Raw genomic sequence first — 17,649 nt, 5'->3', positions numbered from 1 at the left:
TTAGCGGGATCTGAGGGGATGTGGGACCCAGGCAGGCGCTGAGGCAATGGAGGGGGATTTAGCGGGATCCTGAAGGGATGGAGGGACCCAGCCAGGACTGAGGGAACGGAGGGGGATTTAGAGGGATCCCGAGGAGATGAGGGGACCCGGCCAGGCCCTGAGGGGATTGCAGGGGGATTTAGCGGGCGCTGAGGGGCCGGGGGGGATTTAGCGGCACCGCAGGGGATGGGGGGACCCAGGCGGGCGCTGAGGGGCCGCGGGAATTCAGCGGGTCCCGGGGGCGGCGAGCGGCGGGTCCCCTGGCGGCCGTTCCTGCGCGCTCCTGCCGAGGGCGCGCGGGGCGCGCGGCGGCGGGAGCGCGCGGCGAGCGCGGGCCGGTCCCGTCCCTGCAGCGGCCCCGCGGCTGCTCCCGGGGGTCCCGGGCTGCGCGGCCTCGCTGTCCCCTCGCGCCGGCTCCGTGTGCCTGGGGCGGGGGGTCCTGGAGAAGCCCCTTGCTGTCTGCGGGGGCAGCGCGGCCGCTCCCGGTCACCGGCTCGGTTTGCACGGAGCCCCGGGTGCGGGCGGCTGCACGGCTGCGGGGCGGGGGGTTCCCATCGCGTTCCTGGGGTGCACAGGGAGCGTGCGTGCATCTCCAGGAGCACGGTGCTCACCCCATTGCAGGTTCCTGTGGATGGAGAGCACGCCAGCACGCTCCTGCTCCTCCTCCCGACCTCTTTCGCCCTTGACATTTTAGAAGCCCGCCCTGGGGGCACCACCCCATCGCTTTCTCTGCAGCTCCAAACACGTTTGATAAAAGTGTGTTGGTGAGGGGATTTTGCAGAAGGGAGAAGACATTTAAAAAATTGAGCTTCAGACGTGATCTCTGTGCAGAGGGATAAGGGGAAAGGTGTGCAGCCACCTGCCCACATCAGCCACAGCCACCACTGAGAGGAAAAGGCAGCGTGTTTACACACTTACATATCACCAGCCAGAAAAGAAAAGAAAAAAAAATAAATGAGTTTTTCAGCCCTCTACCTCATGCTTTCCGTGTTTTGCTTTATATTCAGGCAGAGCACAGCAAGTCTCCTGGTGCTCCTGAGCCACAGCCCAGCACATCAGCTGTTGCTGTATCACAGGGCACCTGTGGTTTTCCCATTCCCATGTTGCCCGGTGTCAGCCGAAGATAATTAGACCTCAATTAACACCAGGAAAGTTTTGAGCCTCTTCCCAGTGTGGCCCTGCTGCTGGTGTTAGTGGAAGGCAGGGCTCTGTTCGTCCAGCTGTCTTTGGGCAGAGTGGGTACCCTGGGCTGGGGTGTCACTGAGGAGGGAGAGGGGTTTCTGCTGTAAAACACCCTTGGAGTGATGCATCCCCAATGGGGACCTGGAGGACCCCCCCACAAGCCCCGGAGCAGACATCTGCTGCCTTTGCAAGGGCACTAAACCTGCTCTGGCACCCAGCACCCTGCAAGAAGGAAATGACCTGCACCAGTGCCCGGCTGGGCCAGCACCAGCCCTGCCTGGCGCCAAGGCTGATGTCCAGCCCCAGGGTGCAGATCCAGCCCAGCGTGGCTGGTGGCAACAGCTCCCAGGGGGCAGTTTGCAGGGCCAGAAACCCCCTGGGTAGCCGACGCTGTGTGTGCAACCTCATGGGCATGGGGACACCGGAGTGGCATATCCGTGCCTATGCTGGGATGGGAGGCTGTGATGTGCCAGCAGTCTCTGGTCCTGTAAACCCGCCAGTGTGGAGCCAGCGGCTGCTCCCAAATTCCGGGCTGCTTGTTCCCTGACCTCTGAGTCCCCTTGAGCTGTGCTGGCTGCGGGCGCTCGCTCTGCTGCGGGATGCTGTGAATACTAAGGAGGCAGGAATGAAACTTCACCTCCGCGGCAGTGTTGGGTCAGGGTCCGCACTGACAGTGGGCACGGGGCTGTGCTGCACAGGGGGTGTGCTGTGGGGGTCTGGAGGGACACAGACACGTTCACAGTCCTCCCGGCTCCTTCCCATTCACACAGTGTCCTCTGCTGGCTTGCGGCTCCTATTTGCTGTGCCTTTCATCCTCATTTAACCATTTTGGCTGGGCAGCAGCATGTCCCTGTCCCCAGCAGCCCTGTCCTGTTCCCTCACCCTGCTCTGTCTCCCAGACACCCCTCTCTTTTCTTCCCTCTCTCCTTTTCCATTTCTTTCCAAGCCCTCAGTCTCTCCCCTCCAGCACTCCTGCAGATTCATTGTGAATTTTGGCAGTGCTGTCTCTGACCTTGTCTGTCTCTCTCCTCTCTTTGCTCCTGTGCTGGCAGTATAAATCTTCCCTGTCTCAATCTCTCCTCCCCTTACATCGGTGCCAGCGCCTCGGGGACAGAGCGGCCCCTGCCAGCCCCCAGCCCCAGGCTCAGACGGCTCAGGACCAGGCTGGAGAAGGTTTTTGGGCTGCCCACCCCACACCCTCCAGCCCTTTTGAGACCTGAGGCTGCCTCTCAGCTCCCACCCAGCAAAGGCAGAGGGACCCCGAGACAGCACAGCAAAGCAGCAATGCGTGCAGGATGCATCCCTCCACCTCAGTCTTTGCAGGCACCCTCTGGGGCATGTGTGTGGGTTTGGGGTGCAGGAGGAGTTCCCCAGGCAGCACAGCACCCTGACCACAGGGCAGAGCACGGCACAGACCCCAGGTACCCCTGGGTGCATCCTCAGCTGCAGGATTTGGGTGCTTGACCTCTGCTCAGGCACAGCCCAGTGGTGTTTTGCCTTTTCCCAAGGAATTTGGTGATGTGAGAGGCAGCGGTGCCTGGTGCCGGCACTCTCTTCCTGCCCTGCTCCTGTTGCCCAGCTGTTCGCAGGGATGCACTCGCTTGCTCCAGATCCATCTTTTCCTGCTGATTCGGAACAATCTGTGTCCCATGACCTACTTGTCTCCAAGCATCTTCTGCCTTCCTGCCGAGTGGGTTGGTTCTGAAGCCTCTAAATGTGGTTAACGTGTCAGGATGCACTTACATTTATTTTTAATTCTGCTTCTTTCTTGGCCCACTTCTGGATGCATCCCTGGGGATGCTATGCTGGGAAACCTCTGCATTTCAACACAGCGCAATGAGAGGAGATGGGAGCAGTGAGCGGGCAGGTCGCAGCATGCACAACCTTCACTGCAAACTAAAAAAGTAATAAAATCATGTGTATGCCTGCCCCTGACATGGCAAAAGGTGATGATGGGAGACCCCAGCCCACCCCACAGCCCCTGGCCATGCTCAGGGTCTGGAGGCACTGTTGGTTGGGTCCATTTTGGGTAATGCCATGAGACCCCCAAGGGTGCCAGACACAACGTGAGCACATCGCAGCAGGGAGCTGGGGAACCTGCAAACCCATTTTGCCAAGCTAAACAACAATTAAAATAGACAGAAAACTTTTTGGGGGCACTTGGAGAACAATTTTTTTTAAATGCATCAAAATGGCTAAAAATTATCTAGAGGTTACTTTATAAGAGAAACTTTGGAGAGTCAGGGCATGGGGAGCTTGGGGCACCAGCCACGTGTCCCTGCAGCCCTGGCACTGCAAATTCACCCAGTACTGGTATCAGCACATCATCTAGTGCGATCACGGGTGAGCTTGTGAAGATGCCGGAGGCATGCGAAAGTGCTGAAGGGAATGACAATGTGATGGACAAATCTTCCCGGCAGCTTTCAGCAGCCCACCCGCTATCGCTCAGGATTTACATCCACAACCCCATCTCCAGGCACCGCTCCAAATGCGGAAATAGCACACGGCTGATTAACAAACGAGCTGAAAGCGTGCGGCTGCCAGCAGGTCACTGCTGGGGCTCAGGCCCCGCTCCAGTTTCAGGTCAGCGAGAAGCCAAGTGCAGGCGCTAACAGAAGTGCTCTGAAAAAATGAATAAATCGCACAGTGAGAGGGGGGAGCGCAGGGGGGTTCTGTGCTATGGGCCTGTGGTGGGACCATGGCCGTGGGAATGGCTGTGGGCAGTGGGCACTGTCATGGGCTTTTCTGTCCCAGGCTGGAGCATCTTGTGTCTGGCCCAAACCCATGTCAAGCCCTGAATGTTTCCCCCGGGATTTGGGGGCTCAGCCCTTGCAGGGGATCTCAGCAGGTGGGTGGCTGGGCTGGGGGTCTCCCTGCTGCATTCAGGGCTGGAGGTTGCAGGGACTTGAGGTCCAGAGCCCAGCTCTGCCCAGGGTCCCCGACAGGGACAGCTGGTTGTAGGGTGCCCAGCCAGCACCCCAAGGGCACATCCCCGTGCTGTCCCCTGTGCAAAACCCACCGTGCTGCCCTGTCCTCTCCACCTGTGCCCCCCCAAACACCCCGGGGTGCCCACAGAGGGTCCCGACGCTGTCGGGGGGTGCACAGAGGGGCTCCGGTTGCAGGCGGGGGTTGCACAGAAGTGCCGGTGTGCAACCGGGTGTGTGTGCATGTGTGTGTCCCCCGGGGCAGCCCGGTGAATGTGTGTGTGTGTGTGCGCGTGTGTGCGTGTGTGTGCGTGCGGCACTGTGCGCGCCCCCGGGGCCGGCAGCTCGGGGCACCCACCGCCCGCCCCGCCCGCCGCCGCGGCACCGGCACCGGGCCGGGGAGCAGGGGAGGCGGCGGGGGTAGGCAGCTCGGCGCGGGGCGGGCAGACAGAGGAGGGAGCGGAGAAACGGGAGCGGAGCCCGGTGCGGGGAACGGGGGAAGCGGGCGGGGAGCGGCTGGGTGCGGGAACCGGGGAGGCATCGCACTCCGGGGGACTGGAGGGGTAGCCTGGCGGTGGAAGCGGGTCCGGGAGGGGCAGCCCGGCAGGGTCACAGGGACACGGGTCCCCGGGGGGGGTCAGCCCGGTTCGGGGAGGCGAGTTGCGCGGCGGGAGCCCGGTTCGGGGAGGGGGAGAGCCGGGGCGGGACCTGGTTCAAAGAGGCAGGTGTCGGCTCCAGAAGGAGAGCAGCCCGGTGCGGCAACCCGGGTACGGGAGACAGCCCGGTTCGGGAACCCAGCACCAGGGAGGGGGGACAACCCACTGCGGGGACCCAGGACTGGGGGTAGCCCGGTTCGGGTAGGCGGGATCCCGGGAGGGGGAGCAACCCAGTTCGGGGACCTGAGCGGTGGGGTTGGCAGCCCGGTCCGGGGAAGCGGCTCCGGGGAAGGGGGACAGCCCGGTTCGGGGACCCGGCTCCGGAGAAGGGGGACAGGGCGGTCCGAGGGATAAGCTCCGGGAAGGGGAGGTATCCCCGTCCAGCTCCGCCGCTCACCTCTGGCCGCGCAGGCCGGCGGCGGCTCCATGGCGTCCCCGCGGGCGGCGGAGCTGCAGAGCCCGGGCGAGACGGCGGCGGCGGCGGGCGGGGCCGGCCCGGCGGGTCCCGGTGCGGGCCCGGGGCTGGCGCTGGCGCTGGGCTGCGCGCTGAGCGGCGCGGCGCTGGTGGTGCTGGCGGGGGCCGTTCCGCGGGCGGCGCGTCCCGACCCGGCGGTGCCGGCGCGGCAGATGGAGCGGCTGGAGGCGCGGGCAGCCCGGCTCCGCGCCCGCCTCGACCGCTGCACCGTGGCCGGGCTGGCGTTGCTGGCCCTGGGCGGGCTCCTGCTCGCCGCCCTGCTGTTGGCCGCCGCCGCCGCCCGCCGCCGTGCCCGGGCCGCCCGCCGCACCGGCGGTACCTACGGCTCAGTGCGCCTGCGGATGCGGAGGGTGTCGACCGAGGGGACGCGGGCACTGCTGGAGAGCCAGCTGAGCCCCCCGCCCCAGCCCCCCGAAGAGCCAGGCTCCTAGCCCTGCACTCTCCGGGGACTCTGTGCGGCTGGCAGGAGCAGGGCTCTCCTCACCACACTCTGGTGTCAATGCTGCCCGGCGAGGCTTCGCCCACACCTGCCCGGCAGCCTTCAGCCACCTTCCTCACCACCCCGGACCTTTCTGGGATGGAGGTCCCGTCCGTCAGCACTGGAGCGATGTGGTTTTGGGATGCCCCGCTGGACTGCACAGCCTCTGCCTGGGTTGTTCCCTACCACCAGCACCAGGGCAGCGCGGCTGTCTAACACCCCACTTGCCTCCCTGGCACCTTCCCAGATGGAGTCTTGCCCTCCAGCATCGTGGCAATGGCACCTTCGAGACACCTGTGGGATTTCGGTGCCATGGCCAGTCGCAGCTTGGGCTGGATGTGAGGCCGAGCTCCTCTTGCAGCCAGCTTGTTCCCAGCCTGGCGCCGGCTGCTCCTCTTCGGGATGGAGCTTCTCATTTTCTGCCATCAGTGACCTTTCTTAGCAATAGTTTCTTGTAAAACTCTGTGATGTAGACTTGGCGCTTGCACCGCTCTGGGCAGAAGAGGAGACAGCAAGTGTGACCACTGACCATGCAGCGGGGTCCAGCCCCCCCAGCCCTCGCACCCCACCAGCCCCACTCCAGAGAGCAGGACGAAGGCCAGGACACATGCCCGCACTGTGCCAAGCATCCCGCTCCCACCAGCAACCCCAGAATGGCCTCCTCAAAAATCATGGTGCTCTGTCCGGAGGAGAAAGGACGATTCCCAATACCTTGAAACAATGTGGTTCTTCTGTTCCTGGGTTAGACGGGGAGCTCTGCCCGACGGGCAGCCCACGCGCGAGCCTTTGTGCTGATCGCGAGGGCCATTGTCTGCGGTGTGAAGGTAAAATCGCATCTCGGGAATTAAACATGAAGCATCATTAAAGCACAATGTTCTGTGGAAAGAAAAATCGGTATGAGCAGGATGCTGAGAAAGGGAAATAATTATCCCATAGGAAAACGCAGACCCACAAAAGGTGGTGTTTATCATGAACTGCCACCAGGCTTGAATCCATCCCATAAATGACTCACTTCAAATGTTTTCAGGCAGAGACAAATCTCTCCAGACAGCCTGACACAAGAGGAAAGTAATTTTTACACATGGGGCAATTGCCTGGGTCAGGTTTTCTTTCAGGGCTTCCAGTGTCTCCCTCAGATGTCAGGGATCGCATCCTCTGCCTGCTGTTTTCATTTCTAACATTAATTTCATTTCTAATGCTTTGCAGCCGATTCCTCCTGTTGCTGCAAAGGGCCATGCGTCCTTCTCCCCATCACTCTGCCACCCGTCCAGGCTCTGTATTTATTGTAGGTTCCCACAGGAATTAGGTGCTGGTGGGTGGGTTAGAGGCAGCTTTGAGATACCCCAGAAAAAGTCCTCCCCATCCCTGGAGGTGCAGCAAAGCCAGCCTGATGGGAGAGCATTTCACCCCTATGTGCCATTTCTGGATCCAGTTTCTGTGGGAGAAGCTGGTTTTGCTGGAGGAGGCCAGAGGTGCAGGATGGACACTGGCTAGTGCCAGGGGTGAGCAAAGAGGGAACGGCCCAGCACGCCCATCCCAGTCCCATGGAACGGTGGCTGCTTTGTGTTCCCGTCTGTGCAATATGCGCTGGTTCCTCCCTTGCGCTGTGCATGGGACACGTGGGATCCCAGGGACGGAGCATCATCTGCAGGGTAATTAGCAGTGCTGGGGGCTCTGCCTTTGGGAGCGCGTGGGGCAGGTGCCGCCGCGCTGGGCGGGCTGGCAGATGGCCCGAAGGACTCTCCAGGGATCTGAAGCCATTACCGATAATCCAGCCGTGGAAACCCCTCACCAGTGCTGCAGGAGGAGGGGAGGCTGTGCCTGTGCCAAAACCGCACGCGCCAGCCCCTGCCGCTCCTCACGGCCTCACCAGAAAATTAACTCGAGGTGTGTGGCTTGATGCGCTCCCTTGCATGTTAATGCTTTTCAACACTTATGTTTGCAGCAGCCGTGCCAGGGATGGGGACACATGGCCGGGGACCGTCCATCCTGCTGGCAGGACACCCGGCCTTCGCAGCCACCATGGTATGAGCCTGCAGTGAGGATGGCTGCGCCCAAACCGCACTGGGGAAAGGGGCTGGTGCCTGTGGATGGACAGAGGAACAAGCTCAGGATCGTGGGTCCCCAGGAGCCACCTCAGCTCCGCAGCCGCTCTTCAGTGTGAGCTGAGCCAGCTGCAGGGACAGTCTCCTGTCCCCACCATCCCCTGACGCACAGAGGAGGATCCTCGCCTCCTTTTCCCCATCTTCTCTGGAGCACGGACAGCACAGCCCTGGGAGCTGCACAGCTCCAGCACGGGCCCACAGTGGTCACGGCTCCACGCCAGGCACTTGCCCGCTCTGACACCCTCTCCTTCCCACCTGCTCCCCAGCTGCACCGTGAACCCGCTGGGGCTGTGCGCTGCAGACAAAAGCTTGTTTATCAGGGCCCGCGCAGCCTCTCCTGGCGCTGGCTCGCTTTAATTAGCCCCATCAAAGCCGGCTGCGCCTCTCCCTCCTGAAAGGTTGCAGAACATGATTAATTCAGGCGCAGAAAGCAGCCACCTCCTGCAGAGAGGCCCCTCTGATAAGGCCAAAGCCGTTTTCCTCTTTCAATCCTGCACAGCAGGGCTGGGGGCTCCGTTCTCCTGGGGCAAAGCTGGGGACAGGCCCGGGTTGTCCCAGGAGCTGGAGAGGACCAGCAGGAGCCATGGCCTCACCAAGCCCTGGGTCCCTCTCCCCATTCCACCCGTGCTGCGAGCACAGCAGTCTGCTCCACTCACGGGTACCGAAAAGCCCAGGGACATCCAGCGGGGATGGCCCGTTCCTGCCAGCTCTGGGCTCACACCAGCTCGGCCAAACAAAACACAGGGGTCACAGGATGCTCCAGCTGCCCCAGTGCAGAATTTCTACGACCAGTCCTCCCCGCTCCCACCTGTGCGCAGCCCAGAGTTACACACACCATAACTCATCTTTATCAGCTGCCTTTGTAGGCAAAGGGGGTTTAAAAGGAAAAAGCCTTTGGGAAGAGAGAGACAGAGTGATCGCTTCCCCCAGTTTTATTTATGCCAGCACGGCTGTGTGTAGCGTTTCAACAGCATTCGATACCCTGGAGAGCCAATTACCGCGAGGAGCACAGCCGGAGCCAGGCCGGGCTCTTCTCCCCTTCATTTTCTTAATACAGTCACATCATCTCAGGAAAGTGCTGCTGCTCTGGGGAAGGTACAAAGCGGGTTCCCAGGGCAGGCGCAGGCTGGGCAGAGTTCTGGGTCTTCCGTTCTCATGGTGGGGAGCAAGGGTGGCACCCCCAGCAAGCACCAACACAAAGCTGCTGTCAGGTTTTTATTTCAGTCTCATGAATATCCTTCCAAGAAATCAAACCATGAGAAGAAAAAAATAGTAGTGATCCCCAACAGAACACATAATCTACAGCCCCAAAACTGACAGGGGGCAGGGGGGCTGTGGGGAAGGGAGGAGGTTTCCACAAAGCTCAGGAGCCTAAGCCCCACAGATCTCACCTGTCCTCCCCGCGCTGTTGGGCAGAGCTCAGCCAGGCAGAGCCACACCAGCCTTGTGCAGCAGGACTGATGGGCGGGGAAACAATATTCCTATAAACCCCTTTTGCAAAGCGAACCCCACAGCCGAGCGAGTCCCCCATGAGCACCCCAGCTCGGTGCCGGGCCCAGCTCCACTGTGCCCAGGAATTCAAGGCTGGGGCCAACGCTGGAGCCAAGGCTGGAGTCTGCGGGTTGTGCAGGTACGGAGCACCCTCCCTCCTGCCCCAGCCCTGCACAGTGCCAGCATAGCCCTCAAGATGCTGCCTGTGGGGCTTCACATGCCCCCAGAATAAAAACCAACACCTGCAGGGGAAAGAGGGGGCAAGGTGGGGCCAGGAATTCGCTATCTGTCCCTTCTCACGCACATTAAGGCTTTACTCTTGGTGTTCTTTAGAGCCAGTGGGCTGAGCCCTGTGGAAGCTGCTCTCAGCCCTGCCGGGCTCTGCGCATGGAGACCCGTGGGATGAGCCTTCTCATCCTTCACGCTGATCAACCCTTTGCTTGGATGAAGAGCAGGAGAGAAACCACCTCTGCACAGGGAGCGCCTCTGACTGCTGCCTCCAGCAGTTGACTGCAGCTCCCAGCATGGCAGTGGGGAGAAGCCGGCTCCCTCCTCAGCACCGGCCCCTGGCGCAGCCCGGGCAGCAAAGGCAGAGCCACCCCAGAGCAGAGGAGGAAACCCCACAGCTCCCAGACTGTTCTTGGGGTGCCAGGACTCATCCCAAACAGCCAGGCACCCTCAGAGGAGCATGGAAAGAAACGGATCTACTGCCCCCTCTTCTGTTCTGCACACAGTGAAACCTTTATAGTTGGTCTGATGCAAGAAGGTGGCCCCGAATCAGGGGGAAGAAAAACGCTGCTGAAAAGATCGAAGTCCACCAAACAGAGAGCGAAGAGGTGAAAGCGTTCCTGCTTCCCAGAAGCCTGCTCTGGCTGCAGCCAGGAGGAGCGTGTGGTGACTCCTCACATGAACATGTCATCATAGCCTGGAGGGGGAAGGTGGTCGGGATCTGGCCTGGAAAGAAATTCAGAGCAGAGTGAAAGCAGGAGCGAGAGCTCAGTCCCGCAGCAACAGGGACGAGGGGGCCAGCTGGGGACACAGGCACAGCCGAACACCTACCCAGCTCTGCCAGCTCCCAATGGGCCAAAGGGGTCGAATCTGGCGCCGGGGGGAACGGCTCCTGGGGGAAGGCGGCCGGGGATGCCCGATGATGGGTCAATGCCACGCGGCGGGAAGCCAGATCGGAGAGGATCCACGATCATTCCCCCGCTCCGACCTCTGGGGAGAGGAAAGGCAGAGGAGGTGAGATTGGCACTGGTGAGAGAGAAGCAGAGCGTGTCCCTTTGCCAGACCTCTGCTGCAGAGACGCTGAGCACAGGAACATGGGGTGAAGTCGACCCACGGCACATGGGAAGGAAAGCACCCCCAATCCACCGCAACATGGGCCATGACAAGCCGGTGGGGCGACATCACGGCAGCAAGACAGAGAGACCTTCACATGTGTCTGTGTCAGAGTGCTGGGGTAAACCTGATCCTTGTTCCCCAGAGGCTGTGACAGGAAGGGACCCAACTGCAGCACATGCTGCTCCTGCCCAGGGCTGGCACAGCCCCTAGCCTTGCCTGTGCCACATCACAAGGCCAGGGACAGGCCGCAAATCACGGCTCACCATCATGCCAAGGTGGGAGTTTCACTGCTGCAGAGCCCGTGCCTGAGTCCAGGCAGCAGCAAACACCCAGGTGTGGGGCACAGCAGTGCCAGCACACCCCAAAGCCTGGCTGGAGATGCACTGGGAGCACCAGACCCTTGGCTGCCTTCCCCAGAGCCAGTGTCAAAACAGACACTAGCAGCAGCAGAGATGCAGCTTCTCCCTTCCTCGGCTCCTGCAAGGAGCCACTTCGGGCATCAGCAATGGCTGGTGAGTCCTAGTGGCTGCTCAGTGTCCTCTGGACCCACTGGCCCCCTCTGCAAGCTCCTACTCCTGTCCCTGCTCTCCCTGCCCTGCGCAGTGTTGCAAGAGCCCCCGTCTGGGGCCCCGCCAGCAGTCCCAAAGCACTGCCTGGAAGTCGTTCACTGCCCATGGCGGCTCCTCGGAGCTGCCCCACGCTGCGAGCACCATTCCTCATGGCTGGCTTTGTGCAAACCCGGCTGTAGCCTCTGGACACCGCTGCCATCATACAAGTCATTAACATGGGCGCTAATGAGTTCCATGACAGCAGGCTGGCTGCCCAATGGGCCCTGGGACAGCCAGGCCCCATGAAGATACGCCTGGGAGTCTAGGGCTCCAGCCCCGGTGCTGGCAGGTGTCAGCACACAAATCTGCTGCCACTTACCATCTTTTTTTGTCATTTACAGAGAAACTTCTGATGAACAGCTGGAGGCAGTAAGAGAAACAGGGTCATGTACCCCCCAGTGAACCCCTCTCCTTGTGTTACTGGGTTTCCTTCCAGCCACCCAGGCTCTGGGTTTCTCCTCCCAGCCAGGCACGATGCTTTTAGCTGGTCCTTTTCTAGCCAAACCCACGGAGAAACAAGTCTTTCAAGAGGGGAAAAAATGCGATCCCCACAGGAGAGTGGTTCCAGAGAGGACTCCCCTGGGCTGCAGGATGCTCTGCAATGACTCCAATAGCTGGTTTTTGTCTGACTATGTGCTTTTAACTGGAATGGAAGATGACAGGTTCTCCTTGCCCAACCAAACCAAAGATGCAGAGATCTATCCGTGAAGATCAGAGTCCAGACAGCCCTGCTTCTGCCCAGGCTTTCTCTTGAGTGCCTCAGACAGCCAGGGGCTCACAAGCAGGACTCAGGAATCTGTGGACTCAGCTTTAAGCCTCCCCTTTTCCAGACTGCTGGGCTGTAGATGCAGCAGCTGGTAACATTTTAAATTAGAGGCTTAGATTCACTTAACGATGTATTCAGCTTTGATTTAGTGAAGGAATTACTGCATGTTAAATGAATACAAGCTGATTATTAAACAGACGCAGATTGCAACCTATCATCTATGCAAGAGACAGGATCTTATTACGATATTAGAACCATATTGAGGTTTAGCAACTGTCAATTGGTCTCTTGCAATAGGCACTGAGCAACTGTCCCACCACCGTCCACGTTCAGAGATGCTTTGCTGGATGCCTGAGCCAGGCAGACTCCAGCTGTTCCAGGTCCCCAGCCACCACCAAACACCCCATAGGCAGAGCAGAGGATGCTCCCCGAGCATGCAAAGCACAGCCTCTCCTACCATACTCACCCAAAAGGGTCCAGGTCTTCCCCACCAACAGCAAAGGGGCTCGCGGGAGAAGGCCTGAAACAAAGAACACAGCGCAACATCCAGAGAAGGGAGAAGGGCTGAGTGGAGTGAGCAGGAATGAGCAGGCAGGGCCGTCTCTGCTCACGGATGCTCTGCCCCAGCAGGCGCTGCAGCACCCAAAAGGCTCTGGGACCTGTGGGACACTGCATGAGCGGGCAGGAGTGTCCCCCGCTCTGCGGTGCGGCTGGCTGTGGACATGGGTGCGTGCTGCAGGCTTGCAGGAAGCTTGCCGAGATAAACGGGCCCTGCTGTGCACGCTGCTCCGGCTGGAGCTGGCTGTGGACGCCAGGAGTTTCCAGGCCAGGGGCTCCCTGAGCAGTACTGGGCTAGGCCGGGCTCTCCAGCATGTCCCAGTCAGACACAATGACAGTCTCGCTTCCAGGATCGTGAGGACAGTGGGGCAGTGAGCCTGCAGCCAGCTGTCACATCTCCCTGCCAATACTATGTGTCAACACCACCATTTCCGAGCCGTGCCCAGCTCCAGCCTGTCTGCCCCAGCATTCCCAGGGAGCATCTCGCACTCTCAGCAGCAGCAGACAGAGGTGGTGTTACAAAAGCAAAAGGTGACACGTAAGTCAGAAGTTACGGCTGGTCCCCAAGATATGGTAGAGCCACTGTGGTGTCTCACTTCCAACCAAAGGGGATTACAGCTCGTGAGGAAAGAGAGGGGGAGCCTGCCTGCTGCGTATGAGCGGCAGCTGGGCATCAAGGGGCCAGGCAGGGATGGTGAAGCAGATCTCACAGAGAACCATCAGCAGCTCTTCACTCACCAGGATGGTGCCCTCGTGCCTGCTGGCTGCCGGGGAGGAACCCGGAGAGGGTCGGAATCCCGGGACGAGTCTGGATCCTTCTTCTCAGTCTCAGGCTCCTTTTTGGCTTTTTCTGCAGGGGCCCCGAGGGGAGCGATGATGCCTGAAGCAATCCTTGTCCTCAGCTCCTCAGTGTTCTTGTACACTCTGTGGGGAGGAAGGCGAGGCCACAGGTTGGGGAGGCTGTGGCAGCCAGGTGCGAGGTGCTGGACAGGCTGCGAGAGGGATGGTGAGGGGACAGACATGCCCAAAGTGTCCCAGACACAAAACGTGTCCCCAGCCGACAGCAGGGAGGGGACAGGAAGGGGTAACAGTACACAGTGGCACCAAACCCTGACCCTATTTAAGAGGGCAAAGGTGCCACCCAGCCCAGGGGACTCCCTTGCTATGGCCATGACCAAATGAGTTCTGCACGGGAGGACATGGCAGCACCGGCCTTTAGCGAGGCCACAGGGTGTCTGGGCCACAGCTGAATGTGTCCAGGCCACCAGGCAGTGTCCACCCAGTCCAGACAGGCTGGCAGCACTCTGGAAATAACAGTGCTGCCCATTCCCAGGTGGGGTGGCTCTCCCTGGGGCTCCAACCATTTCTTAAATCCCTCTTGCCCAGCAGCGGCGCAGAGGGAGGCAGAGGAGGGAGCTCTGGATGCATCTCAGGGCTGACTGGACTGCCCCTGGGGTTTGTACTGGGGAGGAGAGTCCTCCAGGCTCGTCCTAACATGGTCTCTGCCTCCCTCCCCACGCTGCTGGGACATTTTCTCCTGCAGAAAATGCTGGGGAACTGAGATTACTTGTGGAAATCGTCCAGGTGCTCCGGGTTGATGTAGTCGGCCACTGACAAGGTCACATCTGCCACCTTCTGAGAACTGCGATCCTGGGAAAAGACAGGTGAAATATGGAGTCAGCAGCAGGGCAGAGCAGGGAATGAGGGAAGGAGCAGGTGTAACTACAGCCAGGGGCTTGGACATGAGGAATGGGCTTGCCTGCTTCCTGCCACGTCCCTGTGCTGCGCCCGAATCCCCAGGAGCACACAAACTCCAGTGTAGAGCAAGGCTCTCCCTGCTCGCTCCCCAAATCGGGGCTGCCAAGGGTGAAAGTGAAAACACCCTGGGCAGGTGCTTGTGGGGGACAGAAGAAAACATCTGCAGAAAAATCCTGAGCTGGGAAGGGGACACAAAAGGGGCAACTCCATAGCCAGAGCATGCAATGCAAACCACATCACTGCACCAATGCAGCTGGTGTTTGACCAGCTTCACATCTGCTGCTGCACAGGCAGATCTGCAGCCCCAAACATCCCCCAGGTCTGCCCCACCCTGAGGGACAAACACCACTGCAAGGCAGAACAAGCAACAACAAAAATTTAAGAAATGGGCCCTGTTTTGAGTGGCAGCAGCCACTGCACCTGAAGGATCCCAAGCTGCAGGGACCCGGTGGGTGCTCACCATGACGTTGAGGATCATACTGTCTTCCACCATGATGGCCTTCAGCAGCAGCTCACGGGCATCATCCGTGGACTTGTAGCGCAGCGTATACACCTCTTTGTTGGCTTCCCAGCCGGCGGGGAGCAGCTCTGACTTCCTTTCATCAGGACCTGGCTGCAATAGGACAGACATGCTGCTGAGACCCTGCCCAGTAACCTAGCACACCATGGGGCCAGGGGGACCTGTCTTGGCTGCACAGTGAGATCCAGGAGGGGATCTAGGTCCCCGGGAGGGGATCTCTGAGTGCTTTCAAGGTTTCAGCTGCAGGAGCAGGGCTTTATTCTCTACAGGCAGGCCCGGCCAGTCTGACACAGGGTCCCTGCGCTGGAACAGGAGCAACACAATCACCCTTTGCTGAGCAGGAGGAGAGAACAGAGACCCAGACTGGGGCATGATGCTCTTCCCTGCCTGGCACCTCCCAGCTCCCCAGCACGGGACAGAGCTGTCTGGGGCAGGGAAAAGGCTGTCGTCCTGGTTGTCCCAGGCCCACAGCAGTGCTGCTGGGGGGCACTGCCCCACACTGTCTCCTCCCCTGGGACTCGGGGATTTGTCTGCGAAGACACTGTGCTGTCCCCCCCCACCGCCCCCCAGCACTGCACCAGGCTCCCAACCCACCAGACCCCCACCTTAGCGCTGGGTCCAGCACCACACTGGCCCCCTCCCTGCGCTGGCACTGGACACCCCTCCAGCACAGAGAGCCCCCCTGGCACCACATTTGCCCCCCCAATGCTGCACTGGACACCCACCTTTTGGTACTGAATTACCCCCCAGAACCGCAGCAGCCCCATTCCTCCAGCACTGCCACCCCCGACCTCCCAACAGCCCCCGAGGCTCCCAGCACCGCAGCCCCTCGCTCCGTCTCCCCCCAGCAGCACTGAGGCCCCTCAGACCCCGCACGGCTCCTTCCGCTTGCCCCCCAGGCAGCGGGCGCCGGGCTCGACCGAGCGGCGCCGGCGAGCGGCGGTAGGAAAGCCCGGGGATTAACCGCGGCCTACTCGGCCTCCGCGGCAGAGGAGCTCGCCGGGGCCCGGCGCGGCCCGTACCTGGTCTCCGGCGCCGAGGCAGCGGTAGCCGTGCCGCACCAGCTCCCAGTGGACGCCGCAGATGAGCGCGTCCTGCGGGCGGGACACGGCGGCCCGCGCCCAGGCGTACAGCGCCTCCAGCCCCGCCATGGCCGCGCCGCACCGAGCAGGCGCGGGTGGGCCGGGAACCGCCCGGGCAAGGCCGGCAGGGCCGCGCCGGGGCCGCTGCGGGCAGCGGAGCAACGCAGCGGGCAGCCCGGGCCGCTCCTCACTAGAGGGCCCCCGTCCGCTGCGCACGGCCGGCGCCGGAGGCGAGTTCCCCCGAGGGGTTTAGCGCTTCTCCCCGCAGCGGGAGGGCCGGGCCGGGCCCAGGGGCCTCCGCCCGCCGGCAGCCCCGTGCGGGGCCGGTCACCCAGCGGCAGCCCGGGGGTGGGCTCTGCCCGACCCCCTGCCCTGGCTCTTCTCGGCAGGAAAGCGTTCGGTCCGGGGCAGGGTGTGTGTGCGCTGCCGTTACGAGCCTTCTCGCCCGTACCGGAGACACCAAACCACAGAATGGCCATTGGCAGGAGTATTTCATTCCTTGCACAGCTCATTTCTCTGGGTCACAGTATTTGTAACACCTAAATTCTGTTAAAGCTGCCACTGGAAGGTACTCGGGGGCTTTTGTTTTCCTGCCCCTGAGCCAGAGCTCTCTGTGCTGGTGGGAGCCTGTGGCTCAGGATGGAGCAGCCCCATGCCGGGGAACACCATCATCTGCTGCTTTCCCAATCCGAGCTCCAGCTCCTTGGGGACGCTCCTCTTGACTTCATTATGCGTCAATTAATTAACTCGCACCGTCTGCTCTTTCCATTTCCCCCTCAAGAAGTCACTGAGGCTGAACAATCGACCACAGACCGACAGCCCCCACGCCTCCGCGCTGCCCGTTCGCACGAACCGTTGCCGCGCTGGCTGGGGAGCTGCCCCATCTCCCAGTATTCCGGCTCCAAGGAAAACGGCCGCAGCTTGAAAGCCGAGTGAGCTGCACTGGCTCTGCCGGACTCGGCAGGAAAGCGACTGCTGATTTTCCATGGGGCTGGAATTTCAGCACGGGAGCTTTGCAAGAGGCATGGGATGGGGATGTGATGAGAACAGCAGGAAATGCCTCAGCTGGAGCTTTTCCAGCGCTGGGCTTGTGATTCACAGCAGCAGGCAGCGTTTCCACCCCACAGCTCGCTCCCGGCGGCAGCAGCCACAGTTGCAGGCTTTGACGGCATCCACATTTCACTTTCCCGACACAGCCTGTCCCTGGGCGAGCGAGGGGGGCACCAGTAGCTTCATTCGAATCACCCCTCCCGAGGCAGGATTTGAAATCGTGGGTCTTCCTCCAGAAACCTGATCCTAAATCCTGTATCCCAGCACCACTAACATGGTTCCCCTGCCTGTCTGTGGCCTCGCCACAGGTGCAGGAGCACGTGAGTGTTTGGGATCAGCAACCACGGGAGCCGGCGGTGCCTCAGCGGGGCAAGAGGCAACAGGAATTGCACACAAACTGTGCCAAGTGCTTGCCAAGCTTTTGTTTTTCCATCCAACTTGCTGCCATCCCTGTTCACCCTCTCACCCATTGCCACGTGCTCCCATCCAGCCATTGGCTTGTCCTCCTGTGGCTTCACCTCTGCTCATCCTGAATTTATTTTCCCTTCTCCGTGTCGCGCTGGCTGCCTCAGACCACACACAATGGGTGACTTGTGGTGCCAAGACCCCCTGG

At 60.9% G+C, this 17,649-nt stretch overlaps 2 protein-coding genes across 2 annotated transcripts; one reads left to right on the top strand and one right to left on the bottom strand.

The window, feature by feature from the left end:
* Positions 1-5,204: 5,204 nt before the first annotated feature.
* On the top strand, positions 5,205-6,608 carry TMEM74B (transmembrane protein 74B). The gene has a single exon (XM_082065555.1). It carries the CDS (start codon positions 5,228-5,230, stop codon positions 5,705-5,707), a length of 480 nt encoding a protein of 159 aa, XP_081921681.1. The 5' UTR covers positions 5,205-5,227; the 3' UTR covers positions 5,708-6,608.
* Positions 6,609-9,061: 2,453 nt separating this feature from the next.
* PSMF1 (proteasome inhibitor subunit 1) lies at positions 9,062-16,340 on the bottom strand. Its single transcript, XM_082065076.1, has 7 exons — positions 15,927-16,340; positions 14,845-14,997; positions 14,194-14,276; positions 13,365-13,550; positions 12,535-12,588; positions 10,410-10,568; positions 9,062-10,304 (listed from the first exon to the last, which is right to left on the bottom strand). Exons 1-7 carry the CDS (start codon positions 16,053-16,055, stop codon positions 10,253-10,255), a joined length of 816 nt encoding a protein of 271 aa, XP_081921202.1. The 5' UTR covers positions 16,056-16,340; the 3' UTR covers positions 9,062-10,252.
* Between the last annotated feature and the right edge of the window lie 1,309 nt (positions 16,341-17,649).

Source organism: Streptopelia decaocto (assembly GCF_964273445.1).
Source record: "Streptopelia decaocto genome assembly, chromosome: 14".
Lineage (NCBI taxonomy): Eukaryota > Metazoa > Chordata > Aves > Columbiformes > Columbidae > Streptopelia > Streptopelia decaocto.
Note: the sequence above shows the minus strand (reverse complement) of the source record. Positions and strands in the feature narration are given on the sequence as shown.